Here is a 21009-nt window from a genome sequence, read left to right as displayed (position 1 = left end):
TGTTAGTTGTGGATGTACGATGTTCGAGTGAATTTCGCACTTTGAGGATTCTAAAAAGATGATGCTGAGAGAAAAGGGACTTGAGGGATACGTTCCTTTTTAGGAAACCACCAACCTCGTACCCACCTCCCCATCACCATGTCTGAAGACGTAGTAATGCAAGAAACTGACAATACAATTGACCAACCACCACCTTCAAAGAAATTAAAATCTTCTTCATCATCTTCTTCATCAAAACCCGCTTCTACAATAAAACCAAAATCAAAGCCACAACGTCCCCGTTCTCCTTCTCCAACTCCGCCACCTCCTCCGCCACCCCCTCTACAAACTATCAGACTCCAAATAAATCTAGGAGGTCCAGATAATTATGAAGTCGATATTGCTACTCTGGCAAAGACAACAGGTCAACGTCAACCAACACCACCTCCTCCAAAAGCAGACACATCTGACTCCGAAGGGGATGATGACGGCGAGCCGAAAAAGAAAAAGGTAAAATCTCACACAACATAAATCACCCACATCATCACTGAATAAGGCACCAGAAAAAACATGCTACTTCAGAGTATTACGACGTAAACGACCCTTTCATCGATGACTCAGAGTTGAACATCGATAATCGCACGCATTTCGCTCAGACAAAGCAACAAGGCTTTTACGTCTCTAGTGGCGAAGTCGCTCTTATGAAAGATAGGTATGGTCCAGTCTGATCACATGTCCTGTGTCCTCATTTCCTCTCCGCAGCAGAACCCCCAAGAAACCTAAATCGAAAAAGGTCCCTGTTGAGGGAGGTGCAGCTGCCGGACCTAGCAAGACTGCTATCAAGGAGGATGGGACAAAGGAACATCCTATCAGTTTACTAGGTGAAGACAAGAGCAATAAGAAACGCAAGAACTATACAGTCATAGAGGAGAACGGGAAAAAGAGAAAGGTCGTCGATATCGTACGTCCCTGAAGTCCGCCCAATGCCCATCCACTCACTCCCACCAGCGTGACTTCCATCCTGAGCTCCAATTAGCTATCGAAGACCTAAAGTCTGCCATTGCTAAAGGTCCGTGCTTCTGCATACCCCCGCTTATGACCTCACGTTGTCATAGAATCATGGGACGTCAAGGGCAAGTTCCCACCCTCTATCAAACCCCTACTCGCAGACTTTGCCTTGAAAGCCGTCAACCTCGGTGAATACGATGACGACTTTTTTAATCTTATGCCAGTGCTGTTTCCTTATAACCGCTATACCATGACTGTACGTCGTCTTACATATACTTGAACGCGCTCGCTCACTGAACGGGTCGACCCACAGAAACTCATCAAACGCACGATATTCACAGACCACCTCAAGATCTTAACAGATAGACAGGACGAACTGCTTCAACAGCTTGCGGGGCTTACGAAAGAGGGGTTTTCGAAGGCACAGGAGGAGTGGGAGAAGAGTGTTGTTGCTTGGGGTGCGTCATCTTCATCTTTCTTGTCCAACGTCTTGTCCTTTTGTTCGTCTGTCCTTGTATACTACTCGCGTATACTACACTTTTACCTTGCATTCCATACCTCACATCATCACTAACACCTCTCACAGAACGCCGCAAAGAAAAAGCCAAGAACGAAAGCGAAGCAGGCGCGGCATCAGCCTCGACGCCCAGTGCAAGTGTAGACGCCGCACACCCCGACGATGGCACAGTGAGCGGTGTCGATGGTGATAACGCCCGTGCCGACGGCGACAGATCCCTCGCCGACGGTGCAGGCACAGACGGTGGAGGACCAGGCCCAGATGGCGACAACGCCCCAGGAACAAATAAAGCAGACGGAACACGTGACGCACATCCCCCTGCACAGAAATATCGGTTGACGGAGGCGATGAAGGTGATTGTGTGGCAGCTTGTGATGCTTAGTAATGAATGTTGTAGGCTTGAGAATGAGAAGAAGTGAGTCCGAGTTCTTTTCTTTCGTTATGGAAGTGGCTGCTGATATGAACACACAGTGACTTAGACGGGAGTAATGCGCTTGTTAGCGAACAGGGGACGAGAAAGATTTTGTATCAGAAGGTGTGTTTTCTGTTTTGATTAGTATGATGAAAGTGTTCATTGGGCGGTGGTAGATTGTAGCGGCATTTCCTAGTGGATGGTTGAATTCGGGTCAGTTATCACGAGAAGGTGCGTTTTCCCCACCCCCCTGTCCTCATTCCTAAACTGACGACGAATACAGTGAGCTCTCTAAAGAAGAAGTACGAGAAAGAGACGATGGAGCAAGAGAACTGAGTTGGTTCTGTTTATGTTATTTGGTCATAGTTATGAACTCAAGGACGTTTGAGGCTGTTTTATATGTGGTTGGTATCTTATTCGTCCTGTCTACTTTGGTCCCTACTTATTTTGATCCACGCGTTTCGATCCTCACTTGATATTTGCTCCAGGTTTCGTTGTTATGTCCACCTAGCTTGAAGTACTTAGCTTACGCTCTTACTATTGACAACATTATCCTCATTTATTGCTTTTATGCGATTTCGAAACAGCTTAACGCTTAGTAATAAATCTGAGTGCCCGTTGTCAGTTCTTCTATCGATCTCGCATCTTGAACTTATGTGCATGCATGTCTGACGTACATTGTCTGCAAGTTCGTGGTCGGGATTCCTATTGGTTGATAAGTGTAACCTCGCCCACAAACTTCGGGACGCACGTTGAGCAAATTTCTGATTGATCGACGAGTCCTTTAGTTAAACCGTCCAAGCACGCCGAGACGTCTCTCAACGAATCACCTCCCGAAATCCAACGCCTACTTCGACGTCCCCTGCAACTCCAAAGCCTTCTCCACGCCCCTCCTCAACGTCTCGACATCGACCCCATCACCCTGAAGCGACCCCGCTACTCTCTCAAACACTCTCGCGAAGCCCATAAAGACATCTGCTTCTCCCCCTCCTACGAATTCTGCGAGGCCTTCCATCTCTGCTACGAATCGGTAAGCTTTGGGGATTCCTTCTGGGACTGTTTGGATAAGTCTGGACATTAGGGCTGGTTGGGAGATGCTGAGTTCTTTCATTAGGGCGTCGGCTGTTGCTGGTGAGGAGCGGTGGGCGGCTGGGGTGGTTGTTTTGATTACGAGGTGTGAATTTGGGGTGGAGAGCAGAACTCACTCAGCATCATCGTCATGAAGAGGCCTATAGAGCCTTTCTTCATCATCTGTCACCACCACGACCCTAAGCCCCGCTCTCCGTATTGCAAAAAAGGAACGACTCACAGACTCGCAGAGCTTCAAAGAACTCGCATCGCCTATTCCAGCACCTTCGCCTTTCAACAGCGATACTTTAAGTCCGTACTGGGACAGCGCAGCAAACTCCTCCAACACGTCTTGTGCTCCTGGTTCCGAACAGGCATAGAAAGTGGGATCCCATCCTTCTCGCGGCGGTGTCCCTACGATCCCCGCATCGATGAATCCCACAGGGGTCCCACTAAACAGTCCCCCGATGCGTTTCACCGTTTCGGGGTTCACAGCGTTACAGTCGACAAAAGCTCGCAGGGGAAGGGCGGAACCGGAATGGGCGCCGAGTGTGCTGCGAATCTTTTGCGCGAACGCGAATGCTTCTCCTGGAGGCACGATGCTTAGTATGAAGTTTGATTTGGAGAGGAGGCTTTCGATGGGGAGGTTTATCATTCCTGCGTCGAGGGCGCGTTGGTGGGCTGCGGGGGAGCGGTTGTCGAGGTTGGTGTAGACTGTGCATCCGGACTGGACGAGGCGTTTGGCTATTGCGGAGCCCATTGCTCCTGCTGAGATGACGGTGATGGCTGGCATTGGTGGGTCGGGGTCGTTTTTGGGAGGAGGGCTCAAGTGGTGAGGCTGTCGAGCTTATTTATGGCCAGGTTCGTATAATCATCGTTCCGTGATTTACACTGCGGAGGTCCGTACTGTGGTTATTTTTTATTTTGGTTGTGTTGTCTTGATTTAGACGCAGAGTCGTTCTCGTGTATTGAAATTGACATAGACGCCAGGAGTATTTCGGGAATAAGCGGAAATTCTACCATATACGGTTACCGGTAAGTAAACAACGAACAAGGTAAAGCTTGGGGCTATGTCTTCATCAGTCACATCCTGAATTCTGTTCTTTATTGACGTTTCGATGCTGTAACGATTTTGTATCAACCAATCGTTGTCTCTGAATCAATCTAATAGAAGGTCACCAAGAGAAGCTGATCGGCGTGGGACAAAACAGGCGAAGATCACGATGCAGTCGGATGGGATAAAGTTCAAGTTTATGTCTACTGCCATACTCCGAATGGGAGGTCCACCTTATTACCTGTTTAACGTCTGCACCTAGTATCTGCACGCACTTGCGTCGCTGATACTTGGTATGTCGGGGACTTGTGTATCTTGTCGATTGAATACTTGCTCAGGCTGTTGCGTGCCGACAACTAGTACATCCCCCCCTTCAGCGCACTGGAACCCCTCGAAAAATGCTTCAAAAAACACGCACGATGGATTGTTTGCTCCACGCGCATGTTACATCATACATGGCATGCTGGTCATGATCCACATCGTCCTTGTTATCTTTTTTGTCTGTCAATTAATAGACTATACAACTATCTCTTTGTGGCACATCAACAAACAGTGATTTCTTGTCTGCGGTGCTTAGTGCTTCACTGCAAGCGTTTTACACTGTACGTGTCCACGAAATCTGCTGGTATCCCAACAATATAGTAATGATATGACTTGATCCAGATATACACTGCTGTTCTGCTCTTCCTTACCCAACGGCTTGCGATATCGAGAACGCTCGTACGCCGCGTGAAACTGACGGCTGTTCATGACATCTCTGGCGCATGGGCGGGCCTTGGCTCTGCACTCACTAGCGTCTGGCGACAAACTGACATCTGCGCCGCACGGTGGACAACCTCTGCTGTGGCAATCTACCTTGCGAGCATAACCGTGCTGCATGTCACCTCTTCCACTCTCCTACAATTTCAAACCTCGGAGTCACTTACCAATATGGGTAGGAGTGCCTCGGTGCCTACAACACTAGGATGGCCAGACGATTCATCGTACGGCAATTTCACAAACTTGGGACCCATTGCTGCATCCCTACCAGTCATCAATCATTTGACTGGACTGGCGTCTGCAGGATTATCAAACACGACACTCTACGACACCCTTATACTCTCCGGCAGGCTTACATCCTACGACAACCTTTCAAATGGTCCAGTGATAGGAACTTCGATTGTGAATGCGACAACAGTAACCTCGAGTTGTGGATTGATTCCAAATGTGACATACTCTGCGAATACCAGCACAGCAATCTTTTCGTCTGGGCGAGATTCTTTTGTGCTTAATACGAGCATTCCGAGTCTTTGTTGGTAGTTGTGGTTGGGGTAATATCTTATCATGCTGAAATCTCTACAGGGCCTGACCAGATACATATAATTCCATGGACGGAATATGAAGATTCTCATGGTGACTCGGAAGACTCGGAGGTAAGCGTTCACTAGTTCGTGCTCACTATAGAAGCTGAGTAGCATTTTGACTCTAGCTCGATGGTATCTATATTATGGTCTCCACATTATTGGGGATCGACCCTTCAGTACAAGATGAGGTCGCCGTAAACATGACTTGGGGTACGTTTGCTTAGTTGTAATACAGTTATGATAACAATATGTTCTGCAGCTATCCCCGACATCGTCACTCCATACGTCATCCAGGTCTATTTTGTATATTGCTCGTTGTCGGCGAACACTTCACATGAGGAGATCGATGTGCAAACCAACAGTCTACTGAGTCCCACGTCCACATCGCAGCCATCCATGCAATGGGAAATGTACTCAGACTATCAACTTGAATTAGGGCGGTCGAACACTAGTGGTTGGAAAACACAAGTGCGTTATACGGCGCTCATTTTGAAAGTTCAATGTCATACTGTCAATTTTAGATCAGCAAGGCTTTGGCTACGAACTACAGCAGCGAGATGGTGTTTGAAGGTACCCGCTCACAAATCATCGAACCCTCTATTGTGGACGAGTAGGCCGAAAGTTTTCCTTGAGTGCACTGCCGCATGTCTCACGTACGGCTTGAACTCTAGGTATATCATGTCATTGGTAGGCTTGAATCTCGCCGAGGAATATATACAATTCCGAGCCCACGGTGCTCTTCCGATTTCTAATTTCACTTTGAGACCGGATGAACTAGAATTTGCGGTTGCGAAAGCAGCTGCACAACTCATCTGGCTAGGTAAGGGATACGTTCAAGTATTATTTCATTCTTATTCACTCTGTGATACGTGCTTATCGGGACACATGGGCACAGCCAATGGAGGAATTGACCCTGGCAATGGGTTGGCTTATGCCACCCTAGTAGCCGCATTGTCCACAACTACCCTACAACTCAATGTAAGTGAACTGCATAAATGCTGTTTTCAAATGACTGATGGAGCATTGTAGATCAACATTCTTCCGGTGAGTTCGTGGTGGTATACATACGATAACCATTTATCGAAAATTGTTCTAGTTGGCTTTCGCGGCCTCTGCGTCGGTGATCATGTTGGGACTGGCTTTACATATGACCCGAGCATTCGATGCATCGCACGACAAACAGGCCCGGGCTGCTATCCCAAACATAGGTGTACTGCAACTCTTGTGGTTGGGTCGTCGTTCAACCTCTATTAATGAAGTCCTGGAAGAAGTGCAACATCCGACAGAAGCCAATCTGCGTCGAGCAGGCATGATAGATGTCTGTTTTTCCAATATAATACCCGACGAAGGAGAGGTAGAGAGTTCAACTGCCACCGATAGTCTCACTGGTGATGTCGACCACCGTCGTGATGATGAGGAATGATTTGGATTTGAGAATAGAGGGGTGGAAGGCTGCTGCTTGTTTATATTATATGTTGTGTTTTTCCGTGGTTCATACTGCTCTGGTGCGGTGGTCCGTATCATGGTTGTTTTGTTTTTGGTATCATCTGTCAATGTATTTCTCTTAATAACGACTACTACATGGTGGCAGAAATAGGCGTGTCACAGATATCATTATCATGCGGATGGCGCTGGCTTGCTCACCTGGCCTTCCCAATAAGTAGCTTTACTAATACTGGGCAGTTACGTGCTTCGTCAATTACTAGAATGGTCACTTGCACTCAAACGCCAACACCAGCCATAGACCTTGCCCCAAACCCTGCGCGTCCTTAGGTATATCTATGTATAAGGCGCGGGAAAGTTCCGTTCTGTGCCGTTTCGTCGCTAATCCTTCCGCCCCGTTATATGAACTGTTCCCACATCAGTAAAACCTCGAATTACTTAATCAGCCTTTTTTGGACTTTTCGCTGGTTTTCACTTCTTTTCAAAAATGAGTGGCCTTTGTTGCAGTTATTTTTCTTAATTCACTGCCTCGTCCCAACTTGAATATCTGGAATAGATTATTATTATTATTTCATGCAGTTGCAATGGTTGGAGTTCACAATTTGTAAAGATTACCACCTCAGGAGAGGATTTAAACATAAAAATAATCAGTACTCTGTGCCACTTACTGGTACCAAATTTCTGTTTTTATATTTTTAAGCATGTCTCTTAGGTTTATAAAACATATTGGAACTATTCCTGATACTCAAGTTAGGACCAGGCAATGAATTAAGAAAAATAACTGCAACAAAGGCCACTCATTTTTGAAAAGAAGTGAAAACCAGTGCAAAGTCCAAAAAAGGCTGATTAAGTAATTCGAGGTTTTACTGATGCACAGGTTTCCCTTCCCCTCCCTCATCGTTGTCTGTGATCTCGAGGCTGTTAGAGCTCTCCACTGATATGTAGGCTTGGTCCTGGACATCGCCCTTGATGGGCTTACCATCTTTTGTGGACTCATCTCCCTTCAACGCCCATTCCTCTCATCATGGAGCTCACCGTCGTTGAACCATCCTTCAAACCTGGTGCTGGCAAGGTATGTTCCCACTGGGGATTAATGCTAAGTACCTACTGACTTTGTATTGTTTTCAACAGTCCTTTCTCCTCCTCCGCTTCACAGATGACACGTACATTGAGAGTTATATCAGCACTATTGGTACGTCGCTACTGTGAGGCCTATAGCTAACTATCTACTGACTTAGTATCGTTCAACAGTCCTTTCTCCTCCTCCGCTTCACAGACAACACGTACACTGAGAGTTATATCAGCACTATTCATCAGCAAACTAGCCGGTACCTGTACAATGCTGTACAAGCCTGTACAAGCCTTACAGTCACACAAGAAAGTCTCCCCTTTACAGTCTTGTCACAAGGTCTCACAATGTATACAAATGTTACAGTCTGTGCCTTTGTACAGACAATACACATGATACATGTTGTGTAGGTGGGACATGCTATATAGGTCAGACATGTTGTATAAGTTTATGCAATCGCTGGACATTATACAGGCTTGTAAAGGATGCAAAAACTGTGCTGATTGTCATGAATTACAAAATGCTGAATGAAAGAGTATGCTATATTATAAGATGATGTTGACATTGTCCATATCACTGCCTCCCATATCGCCCTTGTCAAAATAAAGGTCACCCACCCCAATCATAGCCCACTGCTCCAACATCTCCTCGAGCTCCGCACAACGGTCAGGATTTTCTAGAAGCGCATCTACAGACCTCTGCAACAAGTTGAAGTCAGCCCTGCATTTATCTGCTGAGAGGTCAGGGACTTTGTCAGTGCCGGTCTCGCAAAAGCTGGTGAGGACACCCTTCACCTGTTGATTCGTCAATGACAAAATAACACAAATAAAATAAATAACAGGGCGCACCACAGCGCCCACAAGAAGTAGCCCATTAATAGGTATTGTACGTCGAAATTCATCTGTGTTCTTGAGGGCCTTCTTGCTATTGCCATAGTAGAATTCGAGGCAGCCATCCCTGAGAGCTTGTGAGACAAAATTCTTCCATTTGCCCTATAAAAGTAATAGTGAGTGGCTGCCTTGGGAGGCGTAAACAAGTAACCATACATTAGATGAATCAGGAATATGAAGATAATCACTGGTCTTGAGTAACTTGGTGGCCTTCGTGACGACACATCTCTCACAAGATCATGTCAACTTAATGCATTATATAGTGTAGTTACAAGAAACATGTTGTGCATTAACGAGTGTAGCTACAAGGCATAGGTAAATGCATTAGTCAAGTGTAATCACAAGACACTAAGATAAATGCATTACACTATGATGTTCGGTCATATGTTTCAGAGTTCATGGCCAAATATCAGAATATGTTTTAGAGTTCGCAGCCAAATATCAAAATATGTCGTGATTTCAACAATTCTACCATAGTACATACTACATCAAGGCGGAGGTAACTCTGGTATAGAAAGATCAGGAAGGTGTGTTGATACTGGATCAGAGGATGGCTCACAGATATCAGTAAGATGTTGTGCCCAAGAAAGCTCGAACTTAGCAGCAAGATTACGAGCCTGTCGAGTAGCATATGCAATGAGTCCCTCTTTTTCAGCACCTGTGAGAGTGCGCAAACACACTGTATTGTCCCACCAGTGCACATGCCATCGGAGAAATTGGAGAACCCGACACATTTCTTCCCACAGCAACTCAATTTCTTCCTCCCATCGCATCACCCTAGCACGAGCTTTGCACCACTCAAGCCGAAGACCTGTTAATCCGATAAGTGTTAAATTTCACCTGGATGAGAAAACAACCATACTGTCCTGGACGACTTTGTCCTCGTCATCTCCAACTCCCTCCACAAGCCAGATCCATGACAACTTCCTCCTTCCCTCACTTTCTCCTTTCTTTGGTGCTGACATCCTGCGCACATCATCCTTCTTGTTCAGCAACCGAAATCTGATGTTCCAGCCCACCTTGCTGAGAACAGGCGCAAGGACAGAAAGTGCTGCATGGGAAACACGATACTTTTCAGCTGCCATCATCACCCTTGCCTCCACCCGGCTGATTGCATTTTGTGCGTGAGTGTTGGCACTCTGTCCATGAACCCAGCTGCGTTTAAAGGAGTACATGTAGTCACGTAGTCGAAGGCTTTGTCTGATCTCATCCAGAGTGTCGCCCGCCTGTGCAATCCGTAGCTCCCACTCGATCGTGAGAAGGTGAGTGCTGCAAGACACAGTTTCTGCTGTAAGTGAGGATGGTAAGAGGAGTTTGGCATCCTCTGGGTTGTCTGGATTGCTGACGGTTTCTATTCGGGACGACAAAAGTTGTGCTGCTGGAGTGTAGAGTAATTGAACTTGCTTCCATGCTTCAATCTTGCGCCGGAGGGTGTTCTGCTGGTGCACAACAGCTGCTTTCTGTCTATCTGTTGGATGCACTCCTTGGAGAGCAATGTCTGACTTAAAGCGGCGCCTAAGGCTATTTAGTGATGTCTGAAAAAAGATTGATAGTTCTAGTACTTACTGTTTGCTTTCAAGGTCAATTCCGATTGCTATAAACACGCTAGGTGATATATCCAGGTGCAGCGACATGTCGGTTCCGTCCTGGAGTTGACATGCTTCCATCTCGGCCAGTTTGAGTCGAACAGCAGCCTGCGTGATCGCTATTGAAAAATCAGGCATTGTAGAAACCTTTGTAGATGCTTGACTTACTGGAAACCTTTGCGTCAAATGGATTAGGGACAGATGAGTCATTTGGGTTTTCCTCCCAGTGCTCAACTTCTGCTCTCCACACCATGGTAATCTCTGGCTCTAAGGCTCCATTCAGTTCTTCGAATGCACTTGCGTGAGCTTTGTGCTCATCCTTAGCCTCGTCCATTTTGCGAAGGAGTGTGGCACCTGAATACAGTAGCAGAAGGTGAGTAAAACACTGACACTGCGATACTAGAGCAGACACATACCAAGACCAACTAATTTCTTCCAATTCCAATCACCGAAGTGATCATCCAGCGTGTCTCTTCGAGATCCTGGGCCCATTTCTTTTGTACTTGATGCTACAGAATTTATATTTGACCAACCTCATCCAGGAGCCTCTCCATCTGTATGCCCAACATTTTTTGAAAAATTGAAGGAGAACATCGACTGACACTTGAGTATGTGGGCGGGTAGATGAAATTTAGGAACAAAGAACTGGACAAATTTATTGGCGTGTTCCAGTTGAAGGTTAGGCGGCATTGTTGACATGTGTTGCCATAAGTGCTTGTGCCATTGGCAGGCAATATTGTATGAAACATTGAGAACATCAACACAGCGTCGGCGGAGCGTCGAGAAAAACAAATAATCCATGCTTGTGTACCTAAGTATGAACATAGTCAGCATTAGTGGTCATTCCTCGTTTTTGCAAGAGGCTTACCTTTCACCTTTTTGCAGATCTCCAACACCATTTGGTAACTTCATGTTATGCTGTGCGCAATCAATTGTCCCAACACCGGTCGCAGCAAGACCTTGCGAGGCCTTGGTGTCCGCCATATTAACAGCATTGTGAGAGGAACAAGTGCTTTTCTTTCGACAAGAGGTCAGACATACGAGACAAGGAAATAACGAGACAAAATCTACCTCTTGTGGTGTCCCACTGTGCTGCCCCAAATGAGACTTATAGGCTGTTTCATCGACAAAGTAGGCCCATCCCCGACTTAGCCCTGGGTCGGTGTCTTCCTTGGAAACAGCATGTCTCTTAAGACGGAAATTAGCATCTATGGCAATGAACAGCGCATATACCCATCTGATATAATATTTGAGCAATCAAGGTCTGTTATATGAAAGTGAGCTCGAAGGAACTTACCACTTGTCGTTTGGTGCATCCTGCCAATCATCTGGCAAGTTCTTACCAGGTTGTGGGCAAGCAGGACATAAGACAGCGCACTCCCCCTCACCCGTTCCCTCTACACCATCTGGATCATGTCCACAACCAGCACATTTAAGCATTTTGAGGTGGCGCCACTCTCGAACCATCCGTAAGAAGGCTTCATACCGATCCTATTGACACAGTTCGTGAGTTAAGAGGCTGGAATGATATTAGAAACATCACACACCTTTTGTGGACAAAGACCGGTGTTGTCAGTGAGCCATGCAATCACATGATAAAACTCATAGCCAGATGCCTTGGACTCAAATGACAACAGATGGTACTGTTCGAGAACCTGAAAAGTAGCTGCTGTTCAAGGGTCCAATGTAGTTGCTGGGAACCAAGCTACATGAAGTAGCTGTTTTGTACATGTCTGAGCAGTGCCGCAGCCACAATAATCAAGACCAATTTTGTGTATACCATTTGAATGGATCAGTGTAAAGTCGTCATTAAATGCCTGTTCTGGTAGTGAACATGCCTCTCCGATTGGATGGCCAAGTTGCACACATAACACGAGCTGTTTGAGTGACAGAGCGGCAAATAATGAGCCTGTCCATTTCTATGCAAACCTTAGTATAGCTGGCATGATAAATACCAGCCAGACTTACCTGAATACGATGCAGTGGATTCCTGGTATGTGAAGTAACAATGCATAGTGAGCAAAACAACTCCCCACTGAAGCAATCAATGCAATGGTATTCTGGAAGGCCAAAATGACAGGCCTGGCATATATAAAGGTTTGCATAGTCACCCCGACCTTCATGCTGGAGAAGTTCAAGTAGGAAAGTGTCGCGTTCAGTTTTCCATGATAGAAGAGGGTGATCCTATGTATGAGCATTAGAAGAGTTGCGGCACAGTGTGAAATTGGCGACTTACACCAGCTGTGCACTTGCGTTTACTATGATCTTCCAAGTCAGTCCCTGGCACATAATCAGGCTCTACATCTATCCCAGTGCAGTCGGAAATATCATTATCAAAGTGAGCTATTAACGAGTCCCTTGTCTTGACTGAAGATACGCCGGCAGCCTCGGGTTGAATGGTGACACGAGACCCGTGCGCTGTGAACCCTTGCTTTTGGAAGACAAAACTGTATGTCTCATGGACATTCAGTGCCATTGGGTTGTGCGGGAAATAAGTATTCAGCTTTTTCCGCTTGGCTCATCCATTGACATTCTTGAATGAAAGATGTCGAGGGAGTTGTTGAACTTCATAAGGAACGGTTCCTGGTGTGTCTTGCATAAGACTCAGAGGCAAGCAAAACAGCAATTTAGATACAAATTTGAAGATGAGTAGTAACAGGTGCTAATGGTATGTGGTATGTACTGCAACCGTGAACACACTTGACGGTCAAGTTTGGAATGTCACGGCAAATACTGCAGCAGCCGGCTCGACAAACGGCTTGGCCCGGTTACCCGAGATGGTGCAAGGAGGTCGAAAATCTTATGTGTGCTATCGACATTGTGTAGCGAGCCAAGATTGATCTTATTCTGTGAGTCACGTATCCAAATTTTCGGTGGTCCATCAGCAATCTGATGCATGGGATCTGGGTGCAGAACCGATGGTGCCAGTGATGCATTACTTAATAGTAATGTATCTATCGTCACGGTAGTATTGCATTACTATCAAAGTAATGCATCAAGCTGCGGCAGTATTGTATTACTTGCTTTAAGGTTACAAGAAGTAATGCAAAACTCCGCTCCTACTTATAATCATTGCAGCCCCAGACATCAAATCACTGCCTTCCCCCTCATTCATTATATCTCATGTCATGTCTTGACTCGGAGATTCACCGGCACCCACAGCACAGTCGCAAGAACGTTCCCGTGCCATTATGATGCCTACCAATGTCTGTAAGTGTCCTCATTAGTCAATTACTTCAGCTTTTATTGATCATGGACATGTCCTATAAGTAGTGTTCAACCACGAGCCCTCTCCCACTGCTGAGATGAGCCTAATTCGACTCCCAGAAACCTTGCCTTACAACACTACTCCGCATATGGTTCCAGACTCAGAGAAATGGACTACCTGGGTTTATCGGCATGAAGCCGCATACCCGGAGATTGTTCGGTCAATGGCTGACGAGTGCGACCTTTACTTGTACCGAGGTGTGTTGTATAACGTACCGGTTAAGCCAGCACCATCCCCACCATATTATTGTGTCACACGCGGACGATACATTGGAATTTTTAATCATTGGTAAGTTATTACTCATAGCTAGCCTGTATTTGAACATTGATATGTTTTTCTATATTCTAGGAATGATGTCATGGAAAGTATCAATGGCTATTCGACCACAGTTTTTGCGGCCACTTCGCTTGACGTTGGGGTAGACCTTCTCTACCTTAGTATTGACCAAGGAAGAGTGGTGCTTTACTATAACTAGAAGTAGTAGGGCGACCGGCAAAGGTTCTGGATGGACAAATGTAGCAAGGTGATACGTGCAGGTTGGTGCTGTGCATGTCCCGCATCCTGTGGCACCTTCCCTTGCCCTTGTAGCCTGAGGCCTGAAAACGATTGAGTCAGTCAGCGGTGGGTGCACAGAATTCAATGTGCATGAGTATATATTTTGGTGGCGGGCCAATCAGATGTGAGTCCTTCACCTCTCAAACTTTATCTTGACGAAGCATAAATACCTCCCCAGATCCCCGCTCATCGTCATCTCCCTCTGTTCCCACTCTCACTGGTAGCTGTCCAACTTTACGACCAATGTGCACCGAGGTAGTAGGGTATGGGACTTGAACACTTGCGAAGATGGCATGGATGCCCTCGTCATACTAACTGAAAGAATAACCAACTGGAAAGTGTAATGAGCCTGAGTGAGATAGTTCGAAATTTTTGGCTCACTGATGCAACAGTTGTTGTCCAGACAGATGCTTTCGTCAGGCCAGGGTCGGCCCATTCTACTTGCACCTGAATAGATGGCACCCGTTGTGCAGGAGTTATGCCCGGAGGGCCATGGGTAGTATCTAGTGGAGGAGGGCTTTGTTGAACACAAACGAATTGGGCATAGTTATTTTGATGCGGTCATGACACGGCATGACGCAGATGTGATGCGGCACTAACAAGCCTTGACGCGGCCAGACGCACCATTCCTATATTCTATATTCAACTTCCAGATCAAGTTGGATGAGTTCACGACCATTCCTTTGTTATTTTATTTGCCTCAGAGCCATGTACAACTAGGTATAGATAAGCCAATGTCTATTTTCTTTTCCTCCCTCTCGGCTGGAAGATAAGCTATTACATTGCCTGTTCTATTTGTCAAATCTGAGTTCACAAGGAGAGTATGTCGGATGACGCACCTGAACGGTCATAGTAAGGCATGAGGTCCCCAAAACTCAGCAGCGGACCTGGCCGATCTGGATAATTTTGATTCTCTGTCTCGTTGTGATAGAAAAAGTTTGATTAATTCCTAAAAGATGGTTATAACAAGTCTACTCCGTATTTCAAAGCACTCACAAAGGCCATGATATGATTTACAAAAGTGTGATGTAGAGACTCATGCCTCTCATTGCATGATATGGCAGTATTCACTAGGGAGTACATAGCACGAACTTGTAGCATCACTCTGTGTGCTATCCACAGCTATTCCTATACGAGGCGCAGCTTTCCCATGCAATGCGCAGCATGTGCGCACAACTTCCCACGCTTTACGATGTATACGCGCGTGCGCTTTCCTGCGCTTGATCGCCCTATAGCGCCAGCCTTCTGGAAGCATCCATCCACTGTCCACCAAGCTCTCTAGTGCGTGTATTTCCATTTCCCTTATTTGCATATCATTCCACCTTTATTTATATCATGGACCCTTACTTACATACATATATCTTTACATACCTTACTCGGTAGCGATTCAGCTCTGCATGACAGCGCTTAGGCGCCATATAAGCGCCAGCATTACCTACCAACTGGACTTTTACCTCCCACTTACCCACTTACTACCTAGCTGAACATAGTAGAAATCTATTCTGTGACACCTCGCGCTCATATCTCTTGTCTTGCATCATATCACCACTTAAGCAAACTCACTCTTACTCTCACTCGTTCCGCATACACGTGCGCACATTCCCGCACCTCGCGCGCACCTGCGCGCTTTCTCGCGCTTCGCATTGGCCAACCAGTAGCGCCTTCAGCACCTACTTCTAGATCCTTGCTGCACTCGCTTCCCCTTTAGGGTCGAACGCACTTGTCGTCTCAAGTATAGCAGACTAGGCAACGCACAACCTCACAACATTTACAGATACAGTAAGTGAATCCTCAAGGTACAATCTCAGCCTTGATATATTTGTATTTTTCCTCATTCCCCAGGTCATTAGGATGAAACTTGCAAGTTTGATGTGTAATCTGCTCTTCTTCTCCTTCTTCAACAGAGTCAAGACCTTTAGAAAGAATTAAATTGTTCTTATGCTTATCCTTCCAAGTTTGCATCAAGATTTTGGTCATATATTGAACTCTGTGTCAAAAATACTCGCATTCACCTAGCAAAAAAGGATGCATGAAACCAACAGCAATGTCAATCAAGCTTGAGATCATCAGTGTTTGCTTGCTATACATTCGTGTGGAAATGTGAAGGTGTGATTTCATTATTCATACAATAAAAATAAAATTGTTATTGTCAAGGTGTGTTTTTATGGAAAATAAAATTCATTGTCGGCAGGTTTCAAACCTGCCCATTCGAAGAGAAACAGATTTTGACTCTGGTGATCACTTGACAATTTGATCTTTAGCAGGTTTTGAACCCACACAGACAGATTTAGATTCTGTTGTATCGACTGCTTGGCTAACACCAGTGAGATGCACTTCCAATAAACTCATCCTTTACAACTGGGTCATGAGTGACAACTGACAATGGAAGGATCACATATGATTGGACTTAAGGAGGATGTTGGAAATTAATATCAGAACTGACAAAATGCAGATAAATGTACCTTGAGTATTCACTTCTGAATGGGCACATTTGGAGTACATCCAACTGGTCTTAGCCAAGCAGTTGATACGACAGAATCCAAATCTGTCTGCGTGGGTTCAAAACCTGCTAAAGATGAAATTGCAAGTGATTATCAGAGTCAAAATCTGTTTCTCTTGGACTGTGCAGGTTTGAAACCCGCCAATGATAAAATTCTTTTTTTTATGAAACCACACCTTGACATATGCTCATGGTTGGTGTAAAGAGTTGATTCTGTGTAGGCGCTACAAATGTTGTTACCTTAGAACTCAATGTGCAAGTGTGATGTTTGTCCCAAATAGACTGCCTATAGAATTATCTCTTGATATCAAATGCAAGGGATGTCTTGTTAAGATCGAAGATGAAAGAAGGAAAAGTCACCCAAGGTGCATTCAAAGTTCCCAAGATGTGTCTGAAGTAACAAAGCACTTGTCTGATGCGAGCGAAGGTGGTCCAAAGTCAAGAAACAAAGGTCCAAGGTTGCATGAAGTGTCCAAAGAGCTTCCAATGAAACAGCAAGGTTTCCAAGAGAGAATACAGTGGGTGTGTCGAAGTATGTCAAAGTATAAGACTTGCAGAAGTACTGAAGTACAACTAAGCAAAGCCTATCAAAAGAACTAAGAAATAGCGAGATGCGAAATGGCAGTGGTCAAGCCAAACAATCATTCCGAATGAACAAAAGATTGATCGCGCAAAGTATGACTATCCGAAGTGACTTTACTAACTATGACTCATAGCAAGGGAAGTGAAGTGAAGTGCGAGTAGCTAGTGAGCCAGATTATATCCTACAGCATGAAAGTTTGGAACCTGTGTAGGCAAAAGTAGTAGCGAGATAAGCTATCCAAAATGTAATAAGACTCAAGGCAAGCTGCTGCAGAGATATGCATGTAATAGTGCATGAGGCGTGCAGCTATACATATTAATCAAGCTTTTCGATGGGCCGACGACGTATGTGTTTAGCCAAGTGGTCGTTTTATGAACTTCAATGTCTGAGATGCTGTCTATGAGCAAATGTTCAAGACATATTCTTGTAAGGCTGATGTTTGAGTTTGAAGGGGAAAGTGAACAAGGATGAGTTTTTGGATAAAAAAAATGAGCGCAAATGTTATGACAAGGATGAGCCATTTTGAGACTGATATATTTGAGACTGTCTGACATTCTTGGAGTGGGGTTCTGGGTATATGATTCACTGCTAATACAAAAGTACATGAGCTGTATATCAGTGCACAATGGCAAGGGTCCTCGGTTAGTTTCACTGAAACGATTAGGATGCAACAGATGCAGAAGGGAGTGGCATTGAGCCTATGATGTTTGTAATGCCTTGGTATTAATGACTGGGCCCATGAGTGACAATTAACAGTGGAAGGATCATATGGATCAGCCTAAGTGGAATTTCATGGCTAGGCTAAAGATGGTGATGTACAAATGTAAGTATCAGGCCCAGACATCAAATTCTAACTCATCCAACTAGGCCTGATCCTTGCATTTGTACATCACCACCTTTGGCTCAGCCATGAGATTCCACCTCATCGCACTAGGCAAGTAAATCAATTTCTGACATCACACTTAGGCCCAACCATGTAATCATGCATGGTTCAGCAAGTACAACCCTATGACATGGGATATGAAGCTATGATCTTATTTCCAATAGACAGCATCTCAGACATTGAAGTTCAAAAAACGGCCACTTGGCTAAACACAACTCTGATGAGCTTGTAAGCAAACCGACCATGAGCATATGTCAAGGTGTGGTTTCATAAAAAAAAAGAATCTTATCATTGGTAGGTTTCAAACCTGCACAGTCCAAGAGAAACAGATTTTGACTCTGATAATCACTAGCAATTTCATCTTTAGCAGGTTTTGAACCCACACAGACAGATTTGAAACAGATTTGGATTCTGTTGTAGCAACTGTTTGACCAACACCAGTTAGATGCATGTTTAAAGAAAACATTCAAAAGTGAATCTGCAAGGCAGGTGTACCGTTCCCTGTCACTCGCAATGTTTTCCCTCAGCTGAACAGATGAATTGAGTACAGAGTGCAATACAACATTTTCAAAAAGCGAGAGAAGAGCAACATGATGATGAAAGGTCTTGAATACAGTACACTTCAACCTTATACATAAGTGAATGGTGGCCAGATGGTTCTTTTGAATCTTTGCCTTAAATCCCAGCCTTGACACATGTGTATTCTTCTTCATTCTCCAGGTCATTAGGATCAAACTTGAAAGTTTGATGTGTAATCTGCTCTTCTTCTTCAACCAAGTCAAGACCTTTGAAGAAATCTGTCTGTGTTTATGATTGGCCCAAGGACTGTGTTCAGATGCATATTCAGTTTTGGTCAGCACTACGATCACACCACTGACATCACTTTCCTGACTCTATACAACCCCAAAGCATGATTTGAGGCATTTGTGCTTAGGATGCGGAGCCACGTCACATGAAGCCCAGAGATGTTCTTGGACACAGAAAAGTGCATCCACAAACACCATATAAAGCAGATGTTTGGGAGCGCGAGCTATGGCATAAAAGTACACATGAGTCAATGTCAAGGTGTGTTCCAACAGAAAGAAGAAGAAAAACATACATCATTCATGAGGAAATGTCAAGGTGTAAATTCGTAAAATAAAAATGTTATTACTGGCAGGTTTCAAACCTGTTAGCCATGTCGTTGCTACAATAGATTCAAAATCTATTTCCATTGAAGTCTGCAGGTTTGAAACCTATTGAGTGATACATTTTTTGTATTAGAACATGTCTCGGATATCTGCTCATAGACAGCATTTCAAGTGTTGATCTTCATTGGTCTTAGTCAAGTTATCACCAGAGTCAAAATCTGTTTCTCTTGAACTGTGCAGGTTTGAAACCTACCAACAATAACATTTTCATTTTTATTCTATGAAATCACACCTTTGCACTTCCACATGAATCTTAATATGAATTGGAAGGCCTCAATTTTCTGGCGGCATCATGACTTTCTTGGAAGAGAAACCAAAAAAATTCAAAGCTGGCATATGGAACCACGTTCCACTGCTAGCCTTGCAGCAGCTTGTTTTATGATCCATGTCAACTGTCAAACATTGTCCGAGTCACTCTCTATCATATTCAACTCGATATGCATCAAACCTGAAAATATCAAACATCAGACATCAGGTTTCACATCGGCCAATCAGATATCACACACACTCATGCTACCTATGTCTCATCCCATCCTGCTAGTCCTGCTGGGTGCGCAGTTCATTATTTCTCACATTACTTACATCATTCACAGTGTTATTACATGTTTTCCCATAGTCCGCGGCACCTCTTGTCTTATTACAACTCAACTAAGACTGATGAAGATCAGTGTCCGAGAGACTGTCTATGATTCAATATTCAAGGCATGTTCTAATAGAAAAAATGCAGCATTCGACAGGTTTCAGACTGTCAAGGTGCATTTTCATAAAATAAAAATGTTATCATTGGCAGGTTTCAAACCTGCACAGTCCAAGAGAAACATATTTTGACTCTGATGATCACTTGACAATTTCATCTTTAGCAGGCTTTGAACCCACACAGACAGATTTGGATTCTGTCGTATCAACTGCTTGGCTAAGACCAGTCAGATGCGCTACCAATGAATCCATTCAGAAGTGAATCCTCAATGTGCATTTGTCTGCATTTTGTCAGTTCTAACAATAATTTCTAATATCCCATTTGGAAGTCCGATCAATGTTTACTCCAGTGGATGTGTACATGGTACCTCGCATCACGATCTTTGCAACACATTCCCTAAGTTACTTGCAGACCGAGACTCGAGTAGCATGGGCTGACCCTGGCTTGGTGAGGGAGTGATGGTAAGCAGCAGCAGCTATACCTGATCTGCCTCTGGGTTTCGCCGGGTGTCGTGTCTTTCGTGCAACTTGAATGCACCGTCAGATCTAGCATGAGCTAGCATTTTACAAAATTTAGCCTCGCAGCATATTATCTCTCCAACCAGATGGTGTCTCTCGGTTTTTTCAGGGTGAGTCTTCCCAGCAATGTTTAAGAATCTTCAGTCTGAGCAGTACATGCTCGATCTCATCAACCGTAATTGCAGGTGGATTTGGAAAACCAGTTCACTCGAGCTATCAGTATCTTGGAAGGTAGCATGCTCTGCCGGAATAGGCATGTCATTTTGAAAGGATCCATACAGCTACAGCATCTCCAAACTATGTCCTGACATCCATCGCGTGTATAGCTCGCCTTTAAACTGAATGATATCATGATTCAATGTGATCCTCTTGAATTTTTTGTTGCGCTGCCACGATAGCAAAAGTGCATTAAAGGGCTGTTCACGGTGAAACATCAAATGCAATAC

General features: G+C 44.8%; 6 protein-coding genes across 6 annotated transcripts; 3 read left to right on the top strand and 3 right to left on the bottom strand.

The window, feature by feature from the left end:
- The first annotated feature begins 39 nt into the window (after positions 1 to 39).
- Positions 40 to 2524, top strand: HD556DRAFT_1320343 (uncharacterized protein). Its single transcript, XM_041301301.1, has 10 exons — positions 40 to 489; positions 543 to 691; positions 742 to 940; positions 988 to 1048; positions 1095 to 1243; positions 1301 to 1445; positions 1574 to 1919; positions 1976 to 2039; positions 2093 to 2147; positions 2200 to 2524. The coding sequence occupies exons 1-10, from the start codon at positions 139 to 141 to the stop codon at positions 2250 to 2252; spliced, it is 1572 nt and encodes a 523-aa protein (XP_041168086.1). The 5' UTR covers positions 40 to 138; the 3' UTR covers positions 2253 to 2524.
- Positions 2525 to 4070, bottom strand: HD556DRAFT_1320338 (6-phosphogluconate dehydrogenase C-terminal domain-like protein). The gene is made up of 3 exons (XM_041301300.1): positions 3226 to 4070; positions 3122 to 3167; positions 2525 to 3065 (listed from the first exon to the last, which is right to left on the bottom strand). The coding sequence occupies exons 1-3, from the start codon at positions 3775 to 3777 to the stop codon at positions 2764 to 2766; spliced, it is 900 nt and encodes a 299-aa protein (XP_041168085.1). The 5' UTR covers positions 3778 to 4070; the 3' UTR covers positions 2525 to 2763.
- Positions 4071 to 4207: 137 nt separating this feature from the next.
- On the top strand, positions 4208 to 6804 carry HD556DRAFT_1302722 (uncharacterized protein; the record flags this gene model as incomplete). The annotated part of the gene is made up of 12 exons (XM_041299531.1): positions 4208 to 4265; positions 4301 to 4331; positions 4592 to 4640; positions 4702 to 5214; positions 5391 to 5450; positions 5507 to 5591; positions 5641 to 5849; positions 5903 to 5951; positions 6073 to 6201; positions 6277 to 6359; positions 6411 to 6425; positions 6478 to 6804. The coding sequence occupies 12 exons, from the start codon at positions 4208 to 4210 to the stop codon at positions 6802 to 6804; spliced, it is 1608 nt and encodes a 535-aa protein (XP_041168084.1).
- Positions 6805 to 8438: 1634 nt separating this feature from the next.
- On the bottom strand, positions 8439 to 9064 carry HD556DRAFT_1436160 (uncharacterized protein; the record flags this gene model as incomplete). Its single annotated transcript, XM_041305524.1, has 4 exons — positions 8439 to 8687; positions 8742 to 8885; positions 8940 to 8993; positions 9056 to 9064. The coding sequence occupies 4 exons, from the start codon at positions 9062 to 9064 to the stop codon at positions 8439 to 8441; spliced, it is 456 nt and encodes a 151-aa protein (XP_041168083.1).
- Positions 9065 to 9271: 207 nt separating this feature from the next.
- Positions 9272 to 12845, bottom strand: HD556DRAFT_1436159 (uncharacterized protein; the record flags this gene model as incomplete). Its single annotated transcript, XM_041305523.1, has 13 exons — positions 9272 to 9594; positions 9646 to 10298; positions 10350 to 10488; positions 10538 to 10723; positions 10786 to 10878; positions 10972 to 11180; positions 11238 to 11386; positions 11441 to 11606; positions 11670 to 11860; positions 11917 to 12038; positions 12099 to 12288; positions 12338 to 12553; positions 12606 to 12845. 13 exons carry the CDS (start codon positions 12843 to 12845, stop codon positions 9272 to 9274), a joined length of 2877 nt encoding a protein of 958 aa, XP_041168082.1.
- A 718-nt stretch (positions 12846 to 13563) lies between these two features.
- Positions 13564 to 14112, top strand: HD556DRAFT_1436158 (uncharacterized protein; the record flags this gene model as incomplete). The annotated part of the gene is made up of 3 exons (XM_041305522.1): positions 13564 to 13579; positions 13643 to 13925; positions 13986 to 14112. The coding sequence occupies 3 exons, from the start codon at positions 13564 to 13566 to the stop codon at positions 14110 to 14112; spliced, it is 426 nt and encodes a 141-aa protein (XP_041168081.1).
- Positions 14113 to 21009: the final 6897 nt, after the last annotated feature.

Source organism: Suillus plorans (assembly GCF_016647745.1).
Source record: "Suillus plorans strain S12 chromosome Unknown HD556scaffold_1, whole genome shotgun sequence".
Taxonomy (NCBI): domain Eukaryota; kingdom Fungi; phylum Basidiomycota; class Agaricomycetes; order Boletales; family Suillaceae; genus Suillus; species Suillus plorans.
This window is presented reverse-complemented; position numbering and strand designations above follow the sequence as displayed.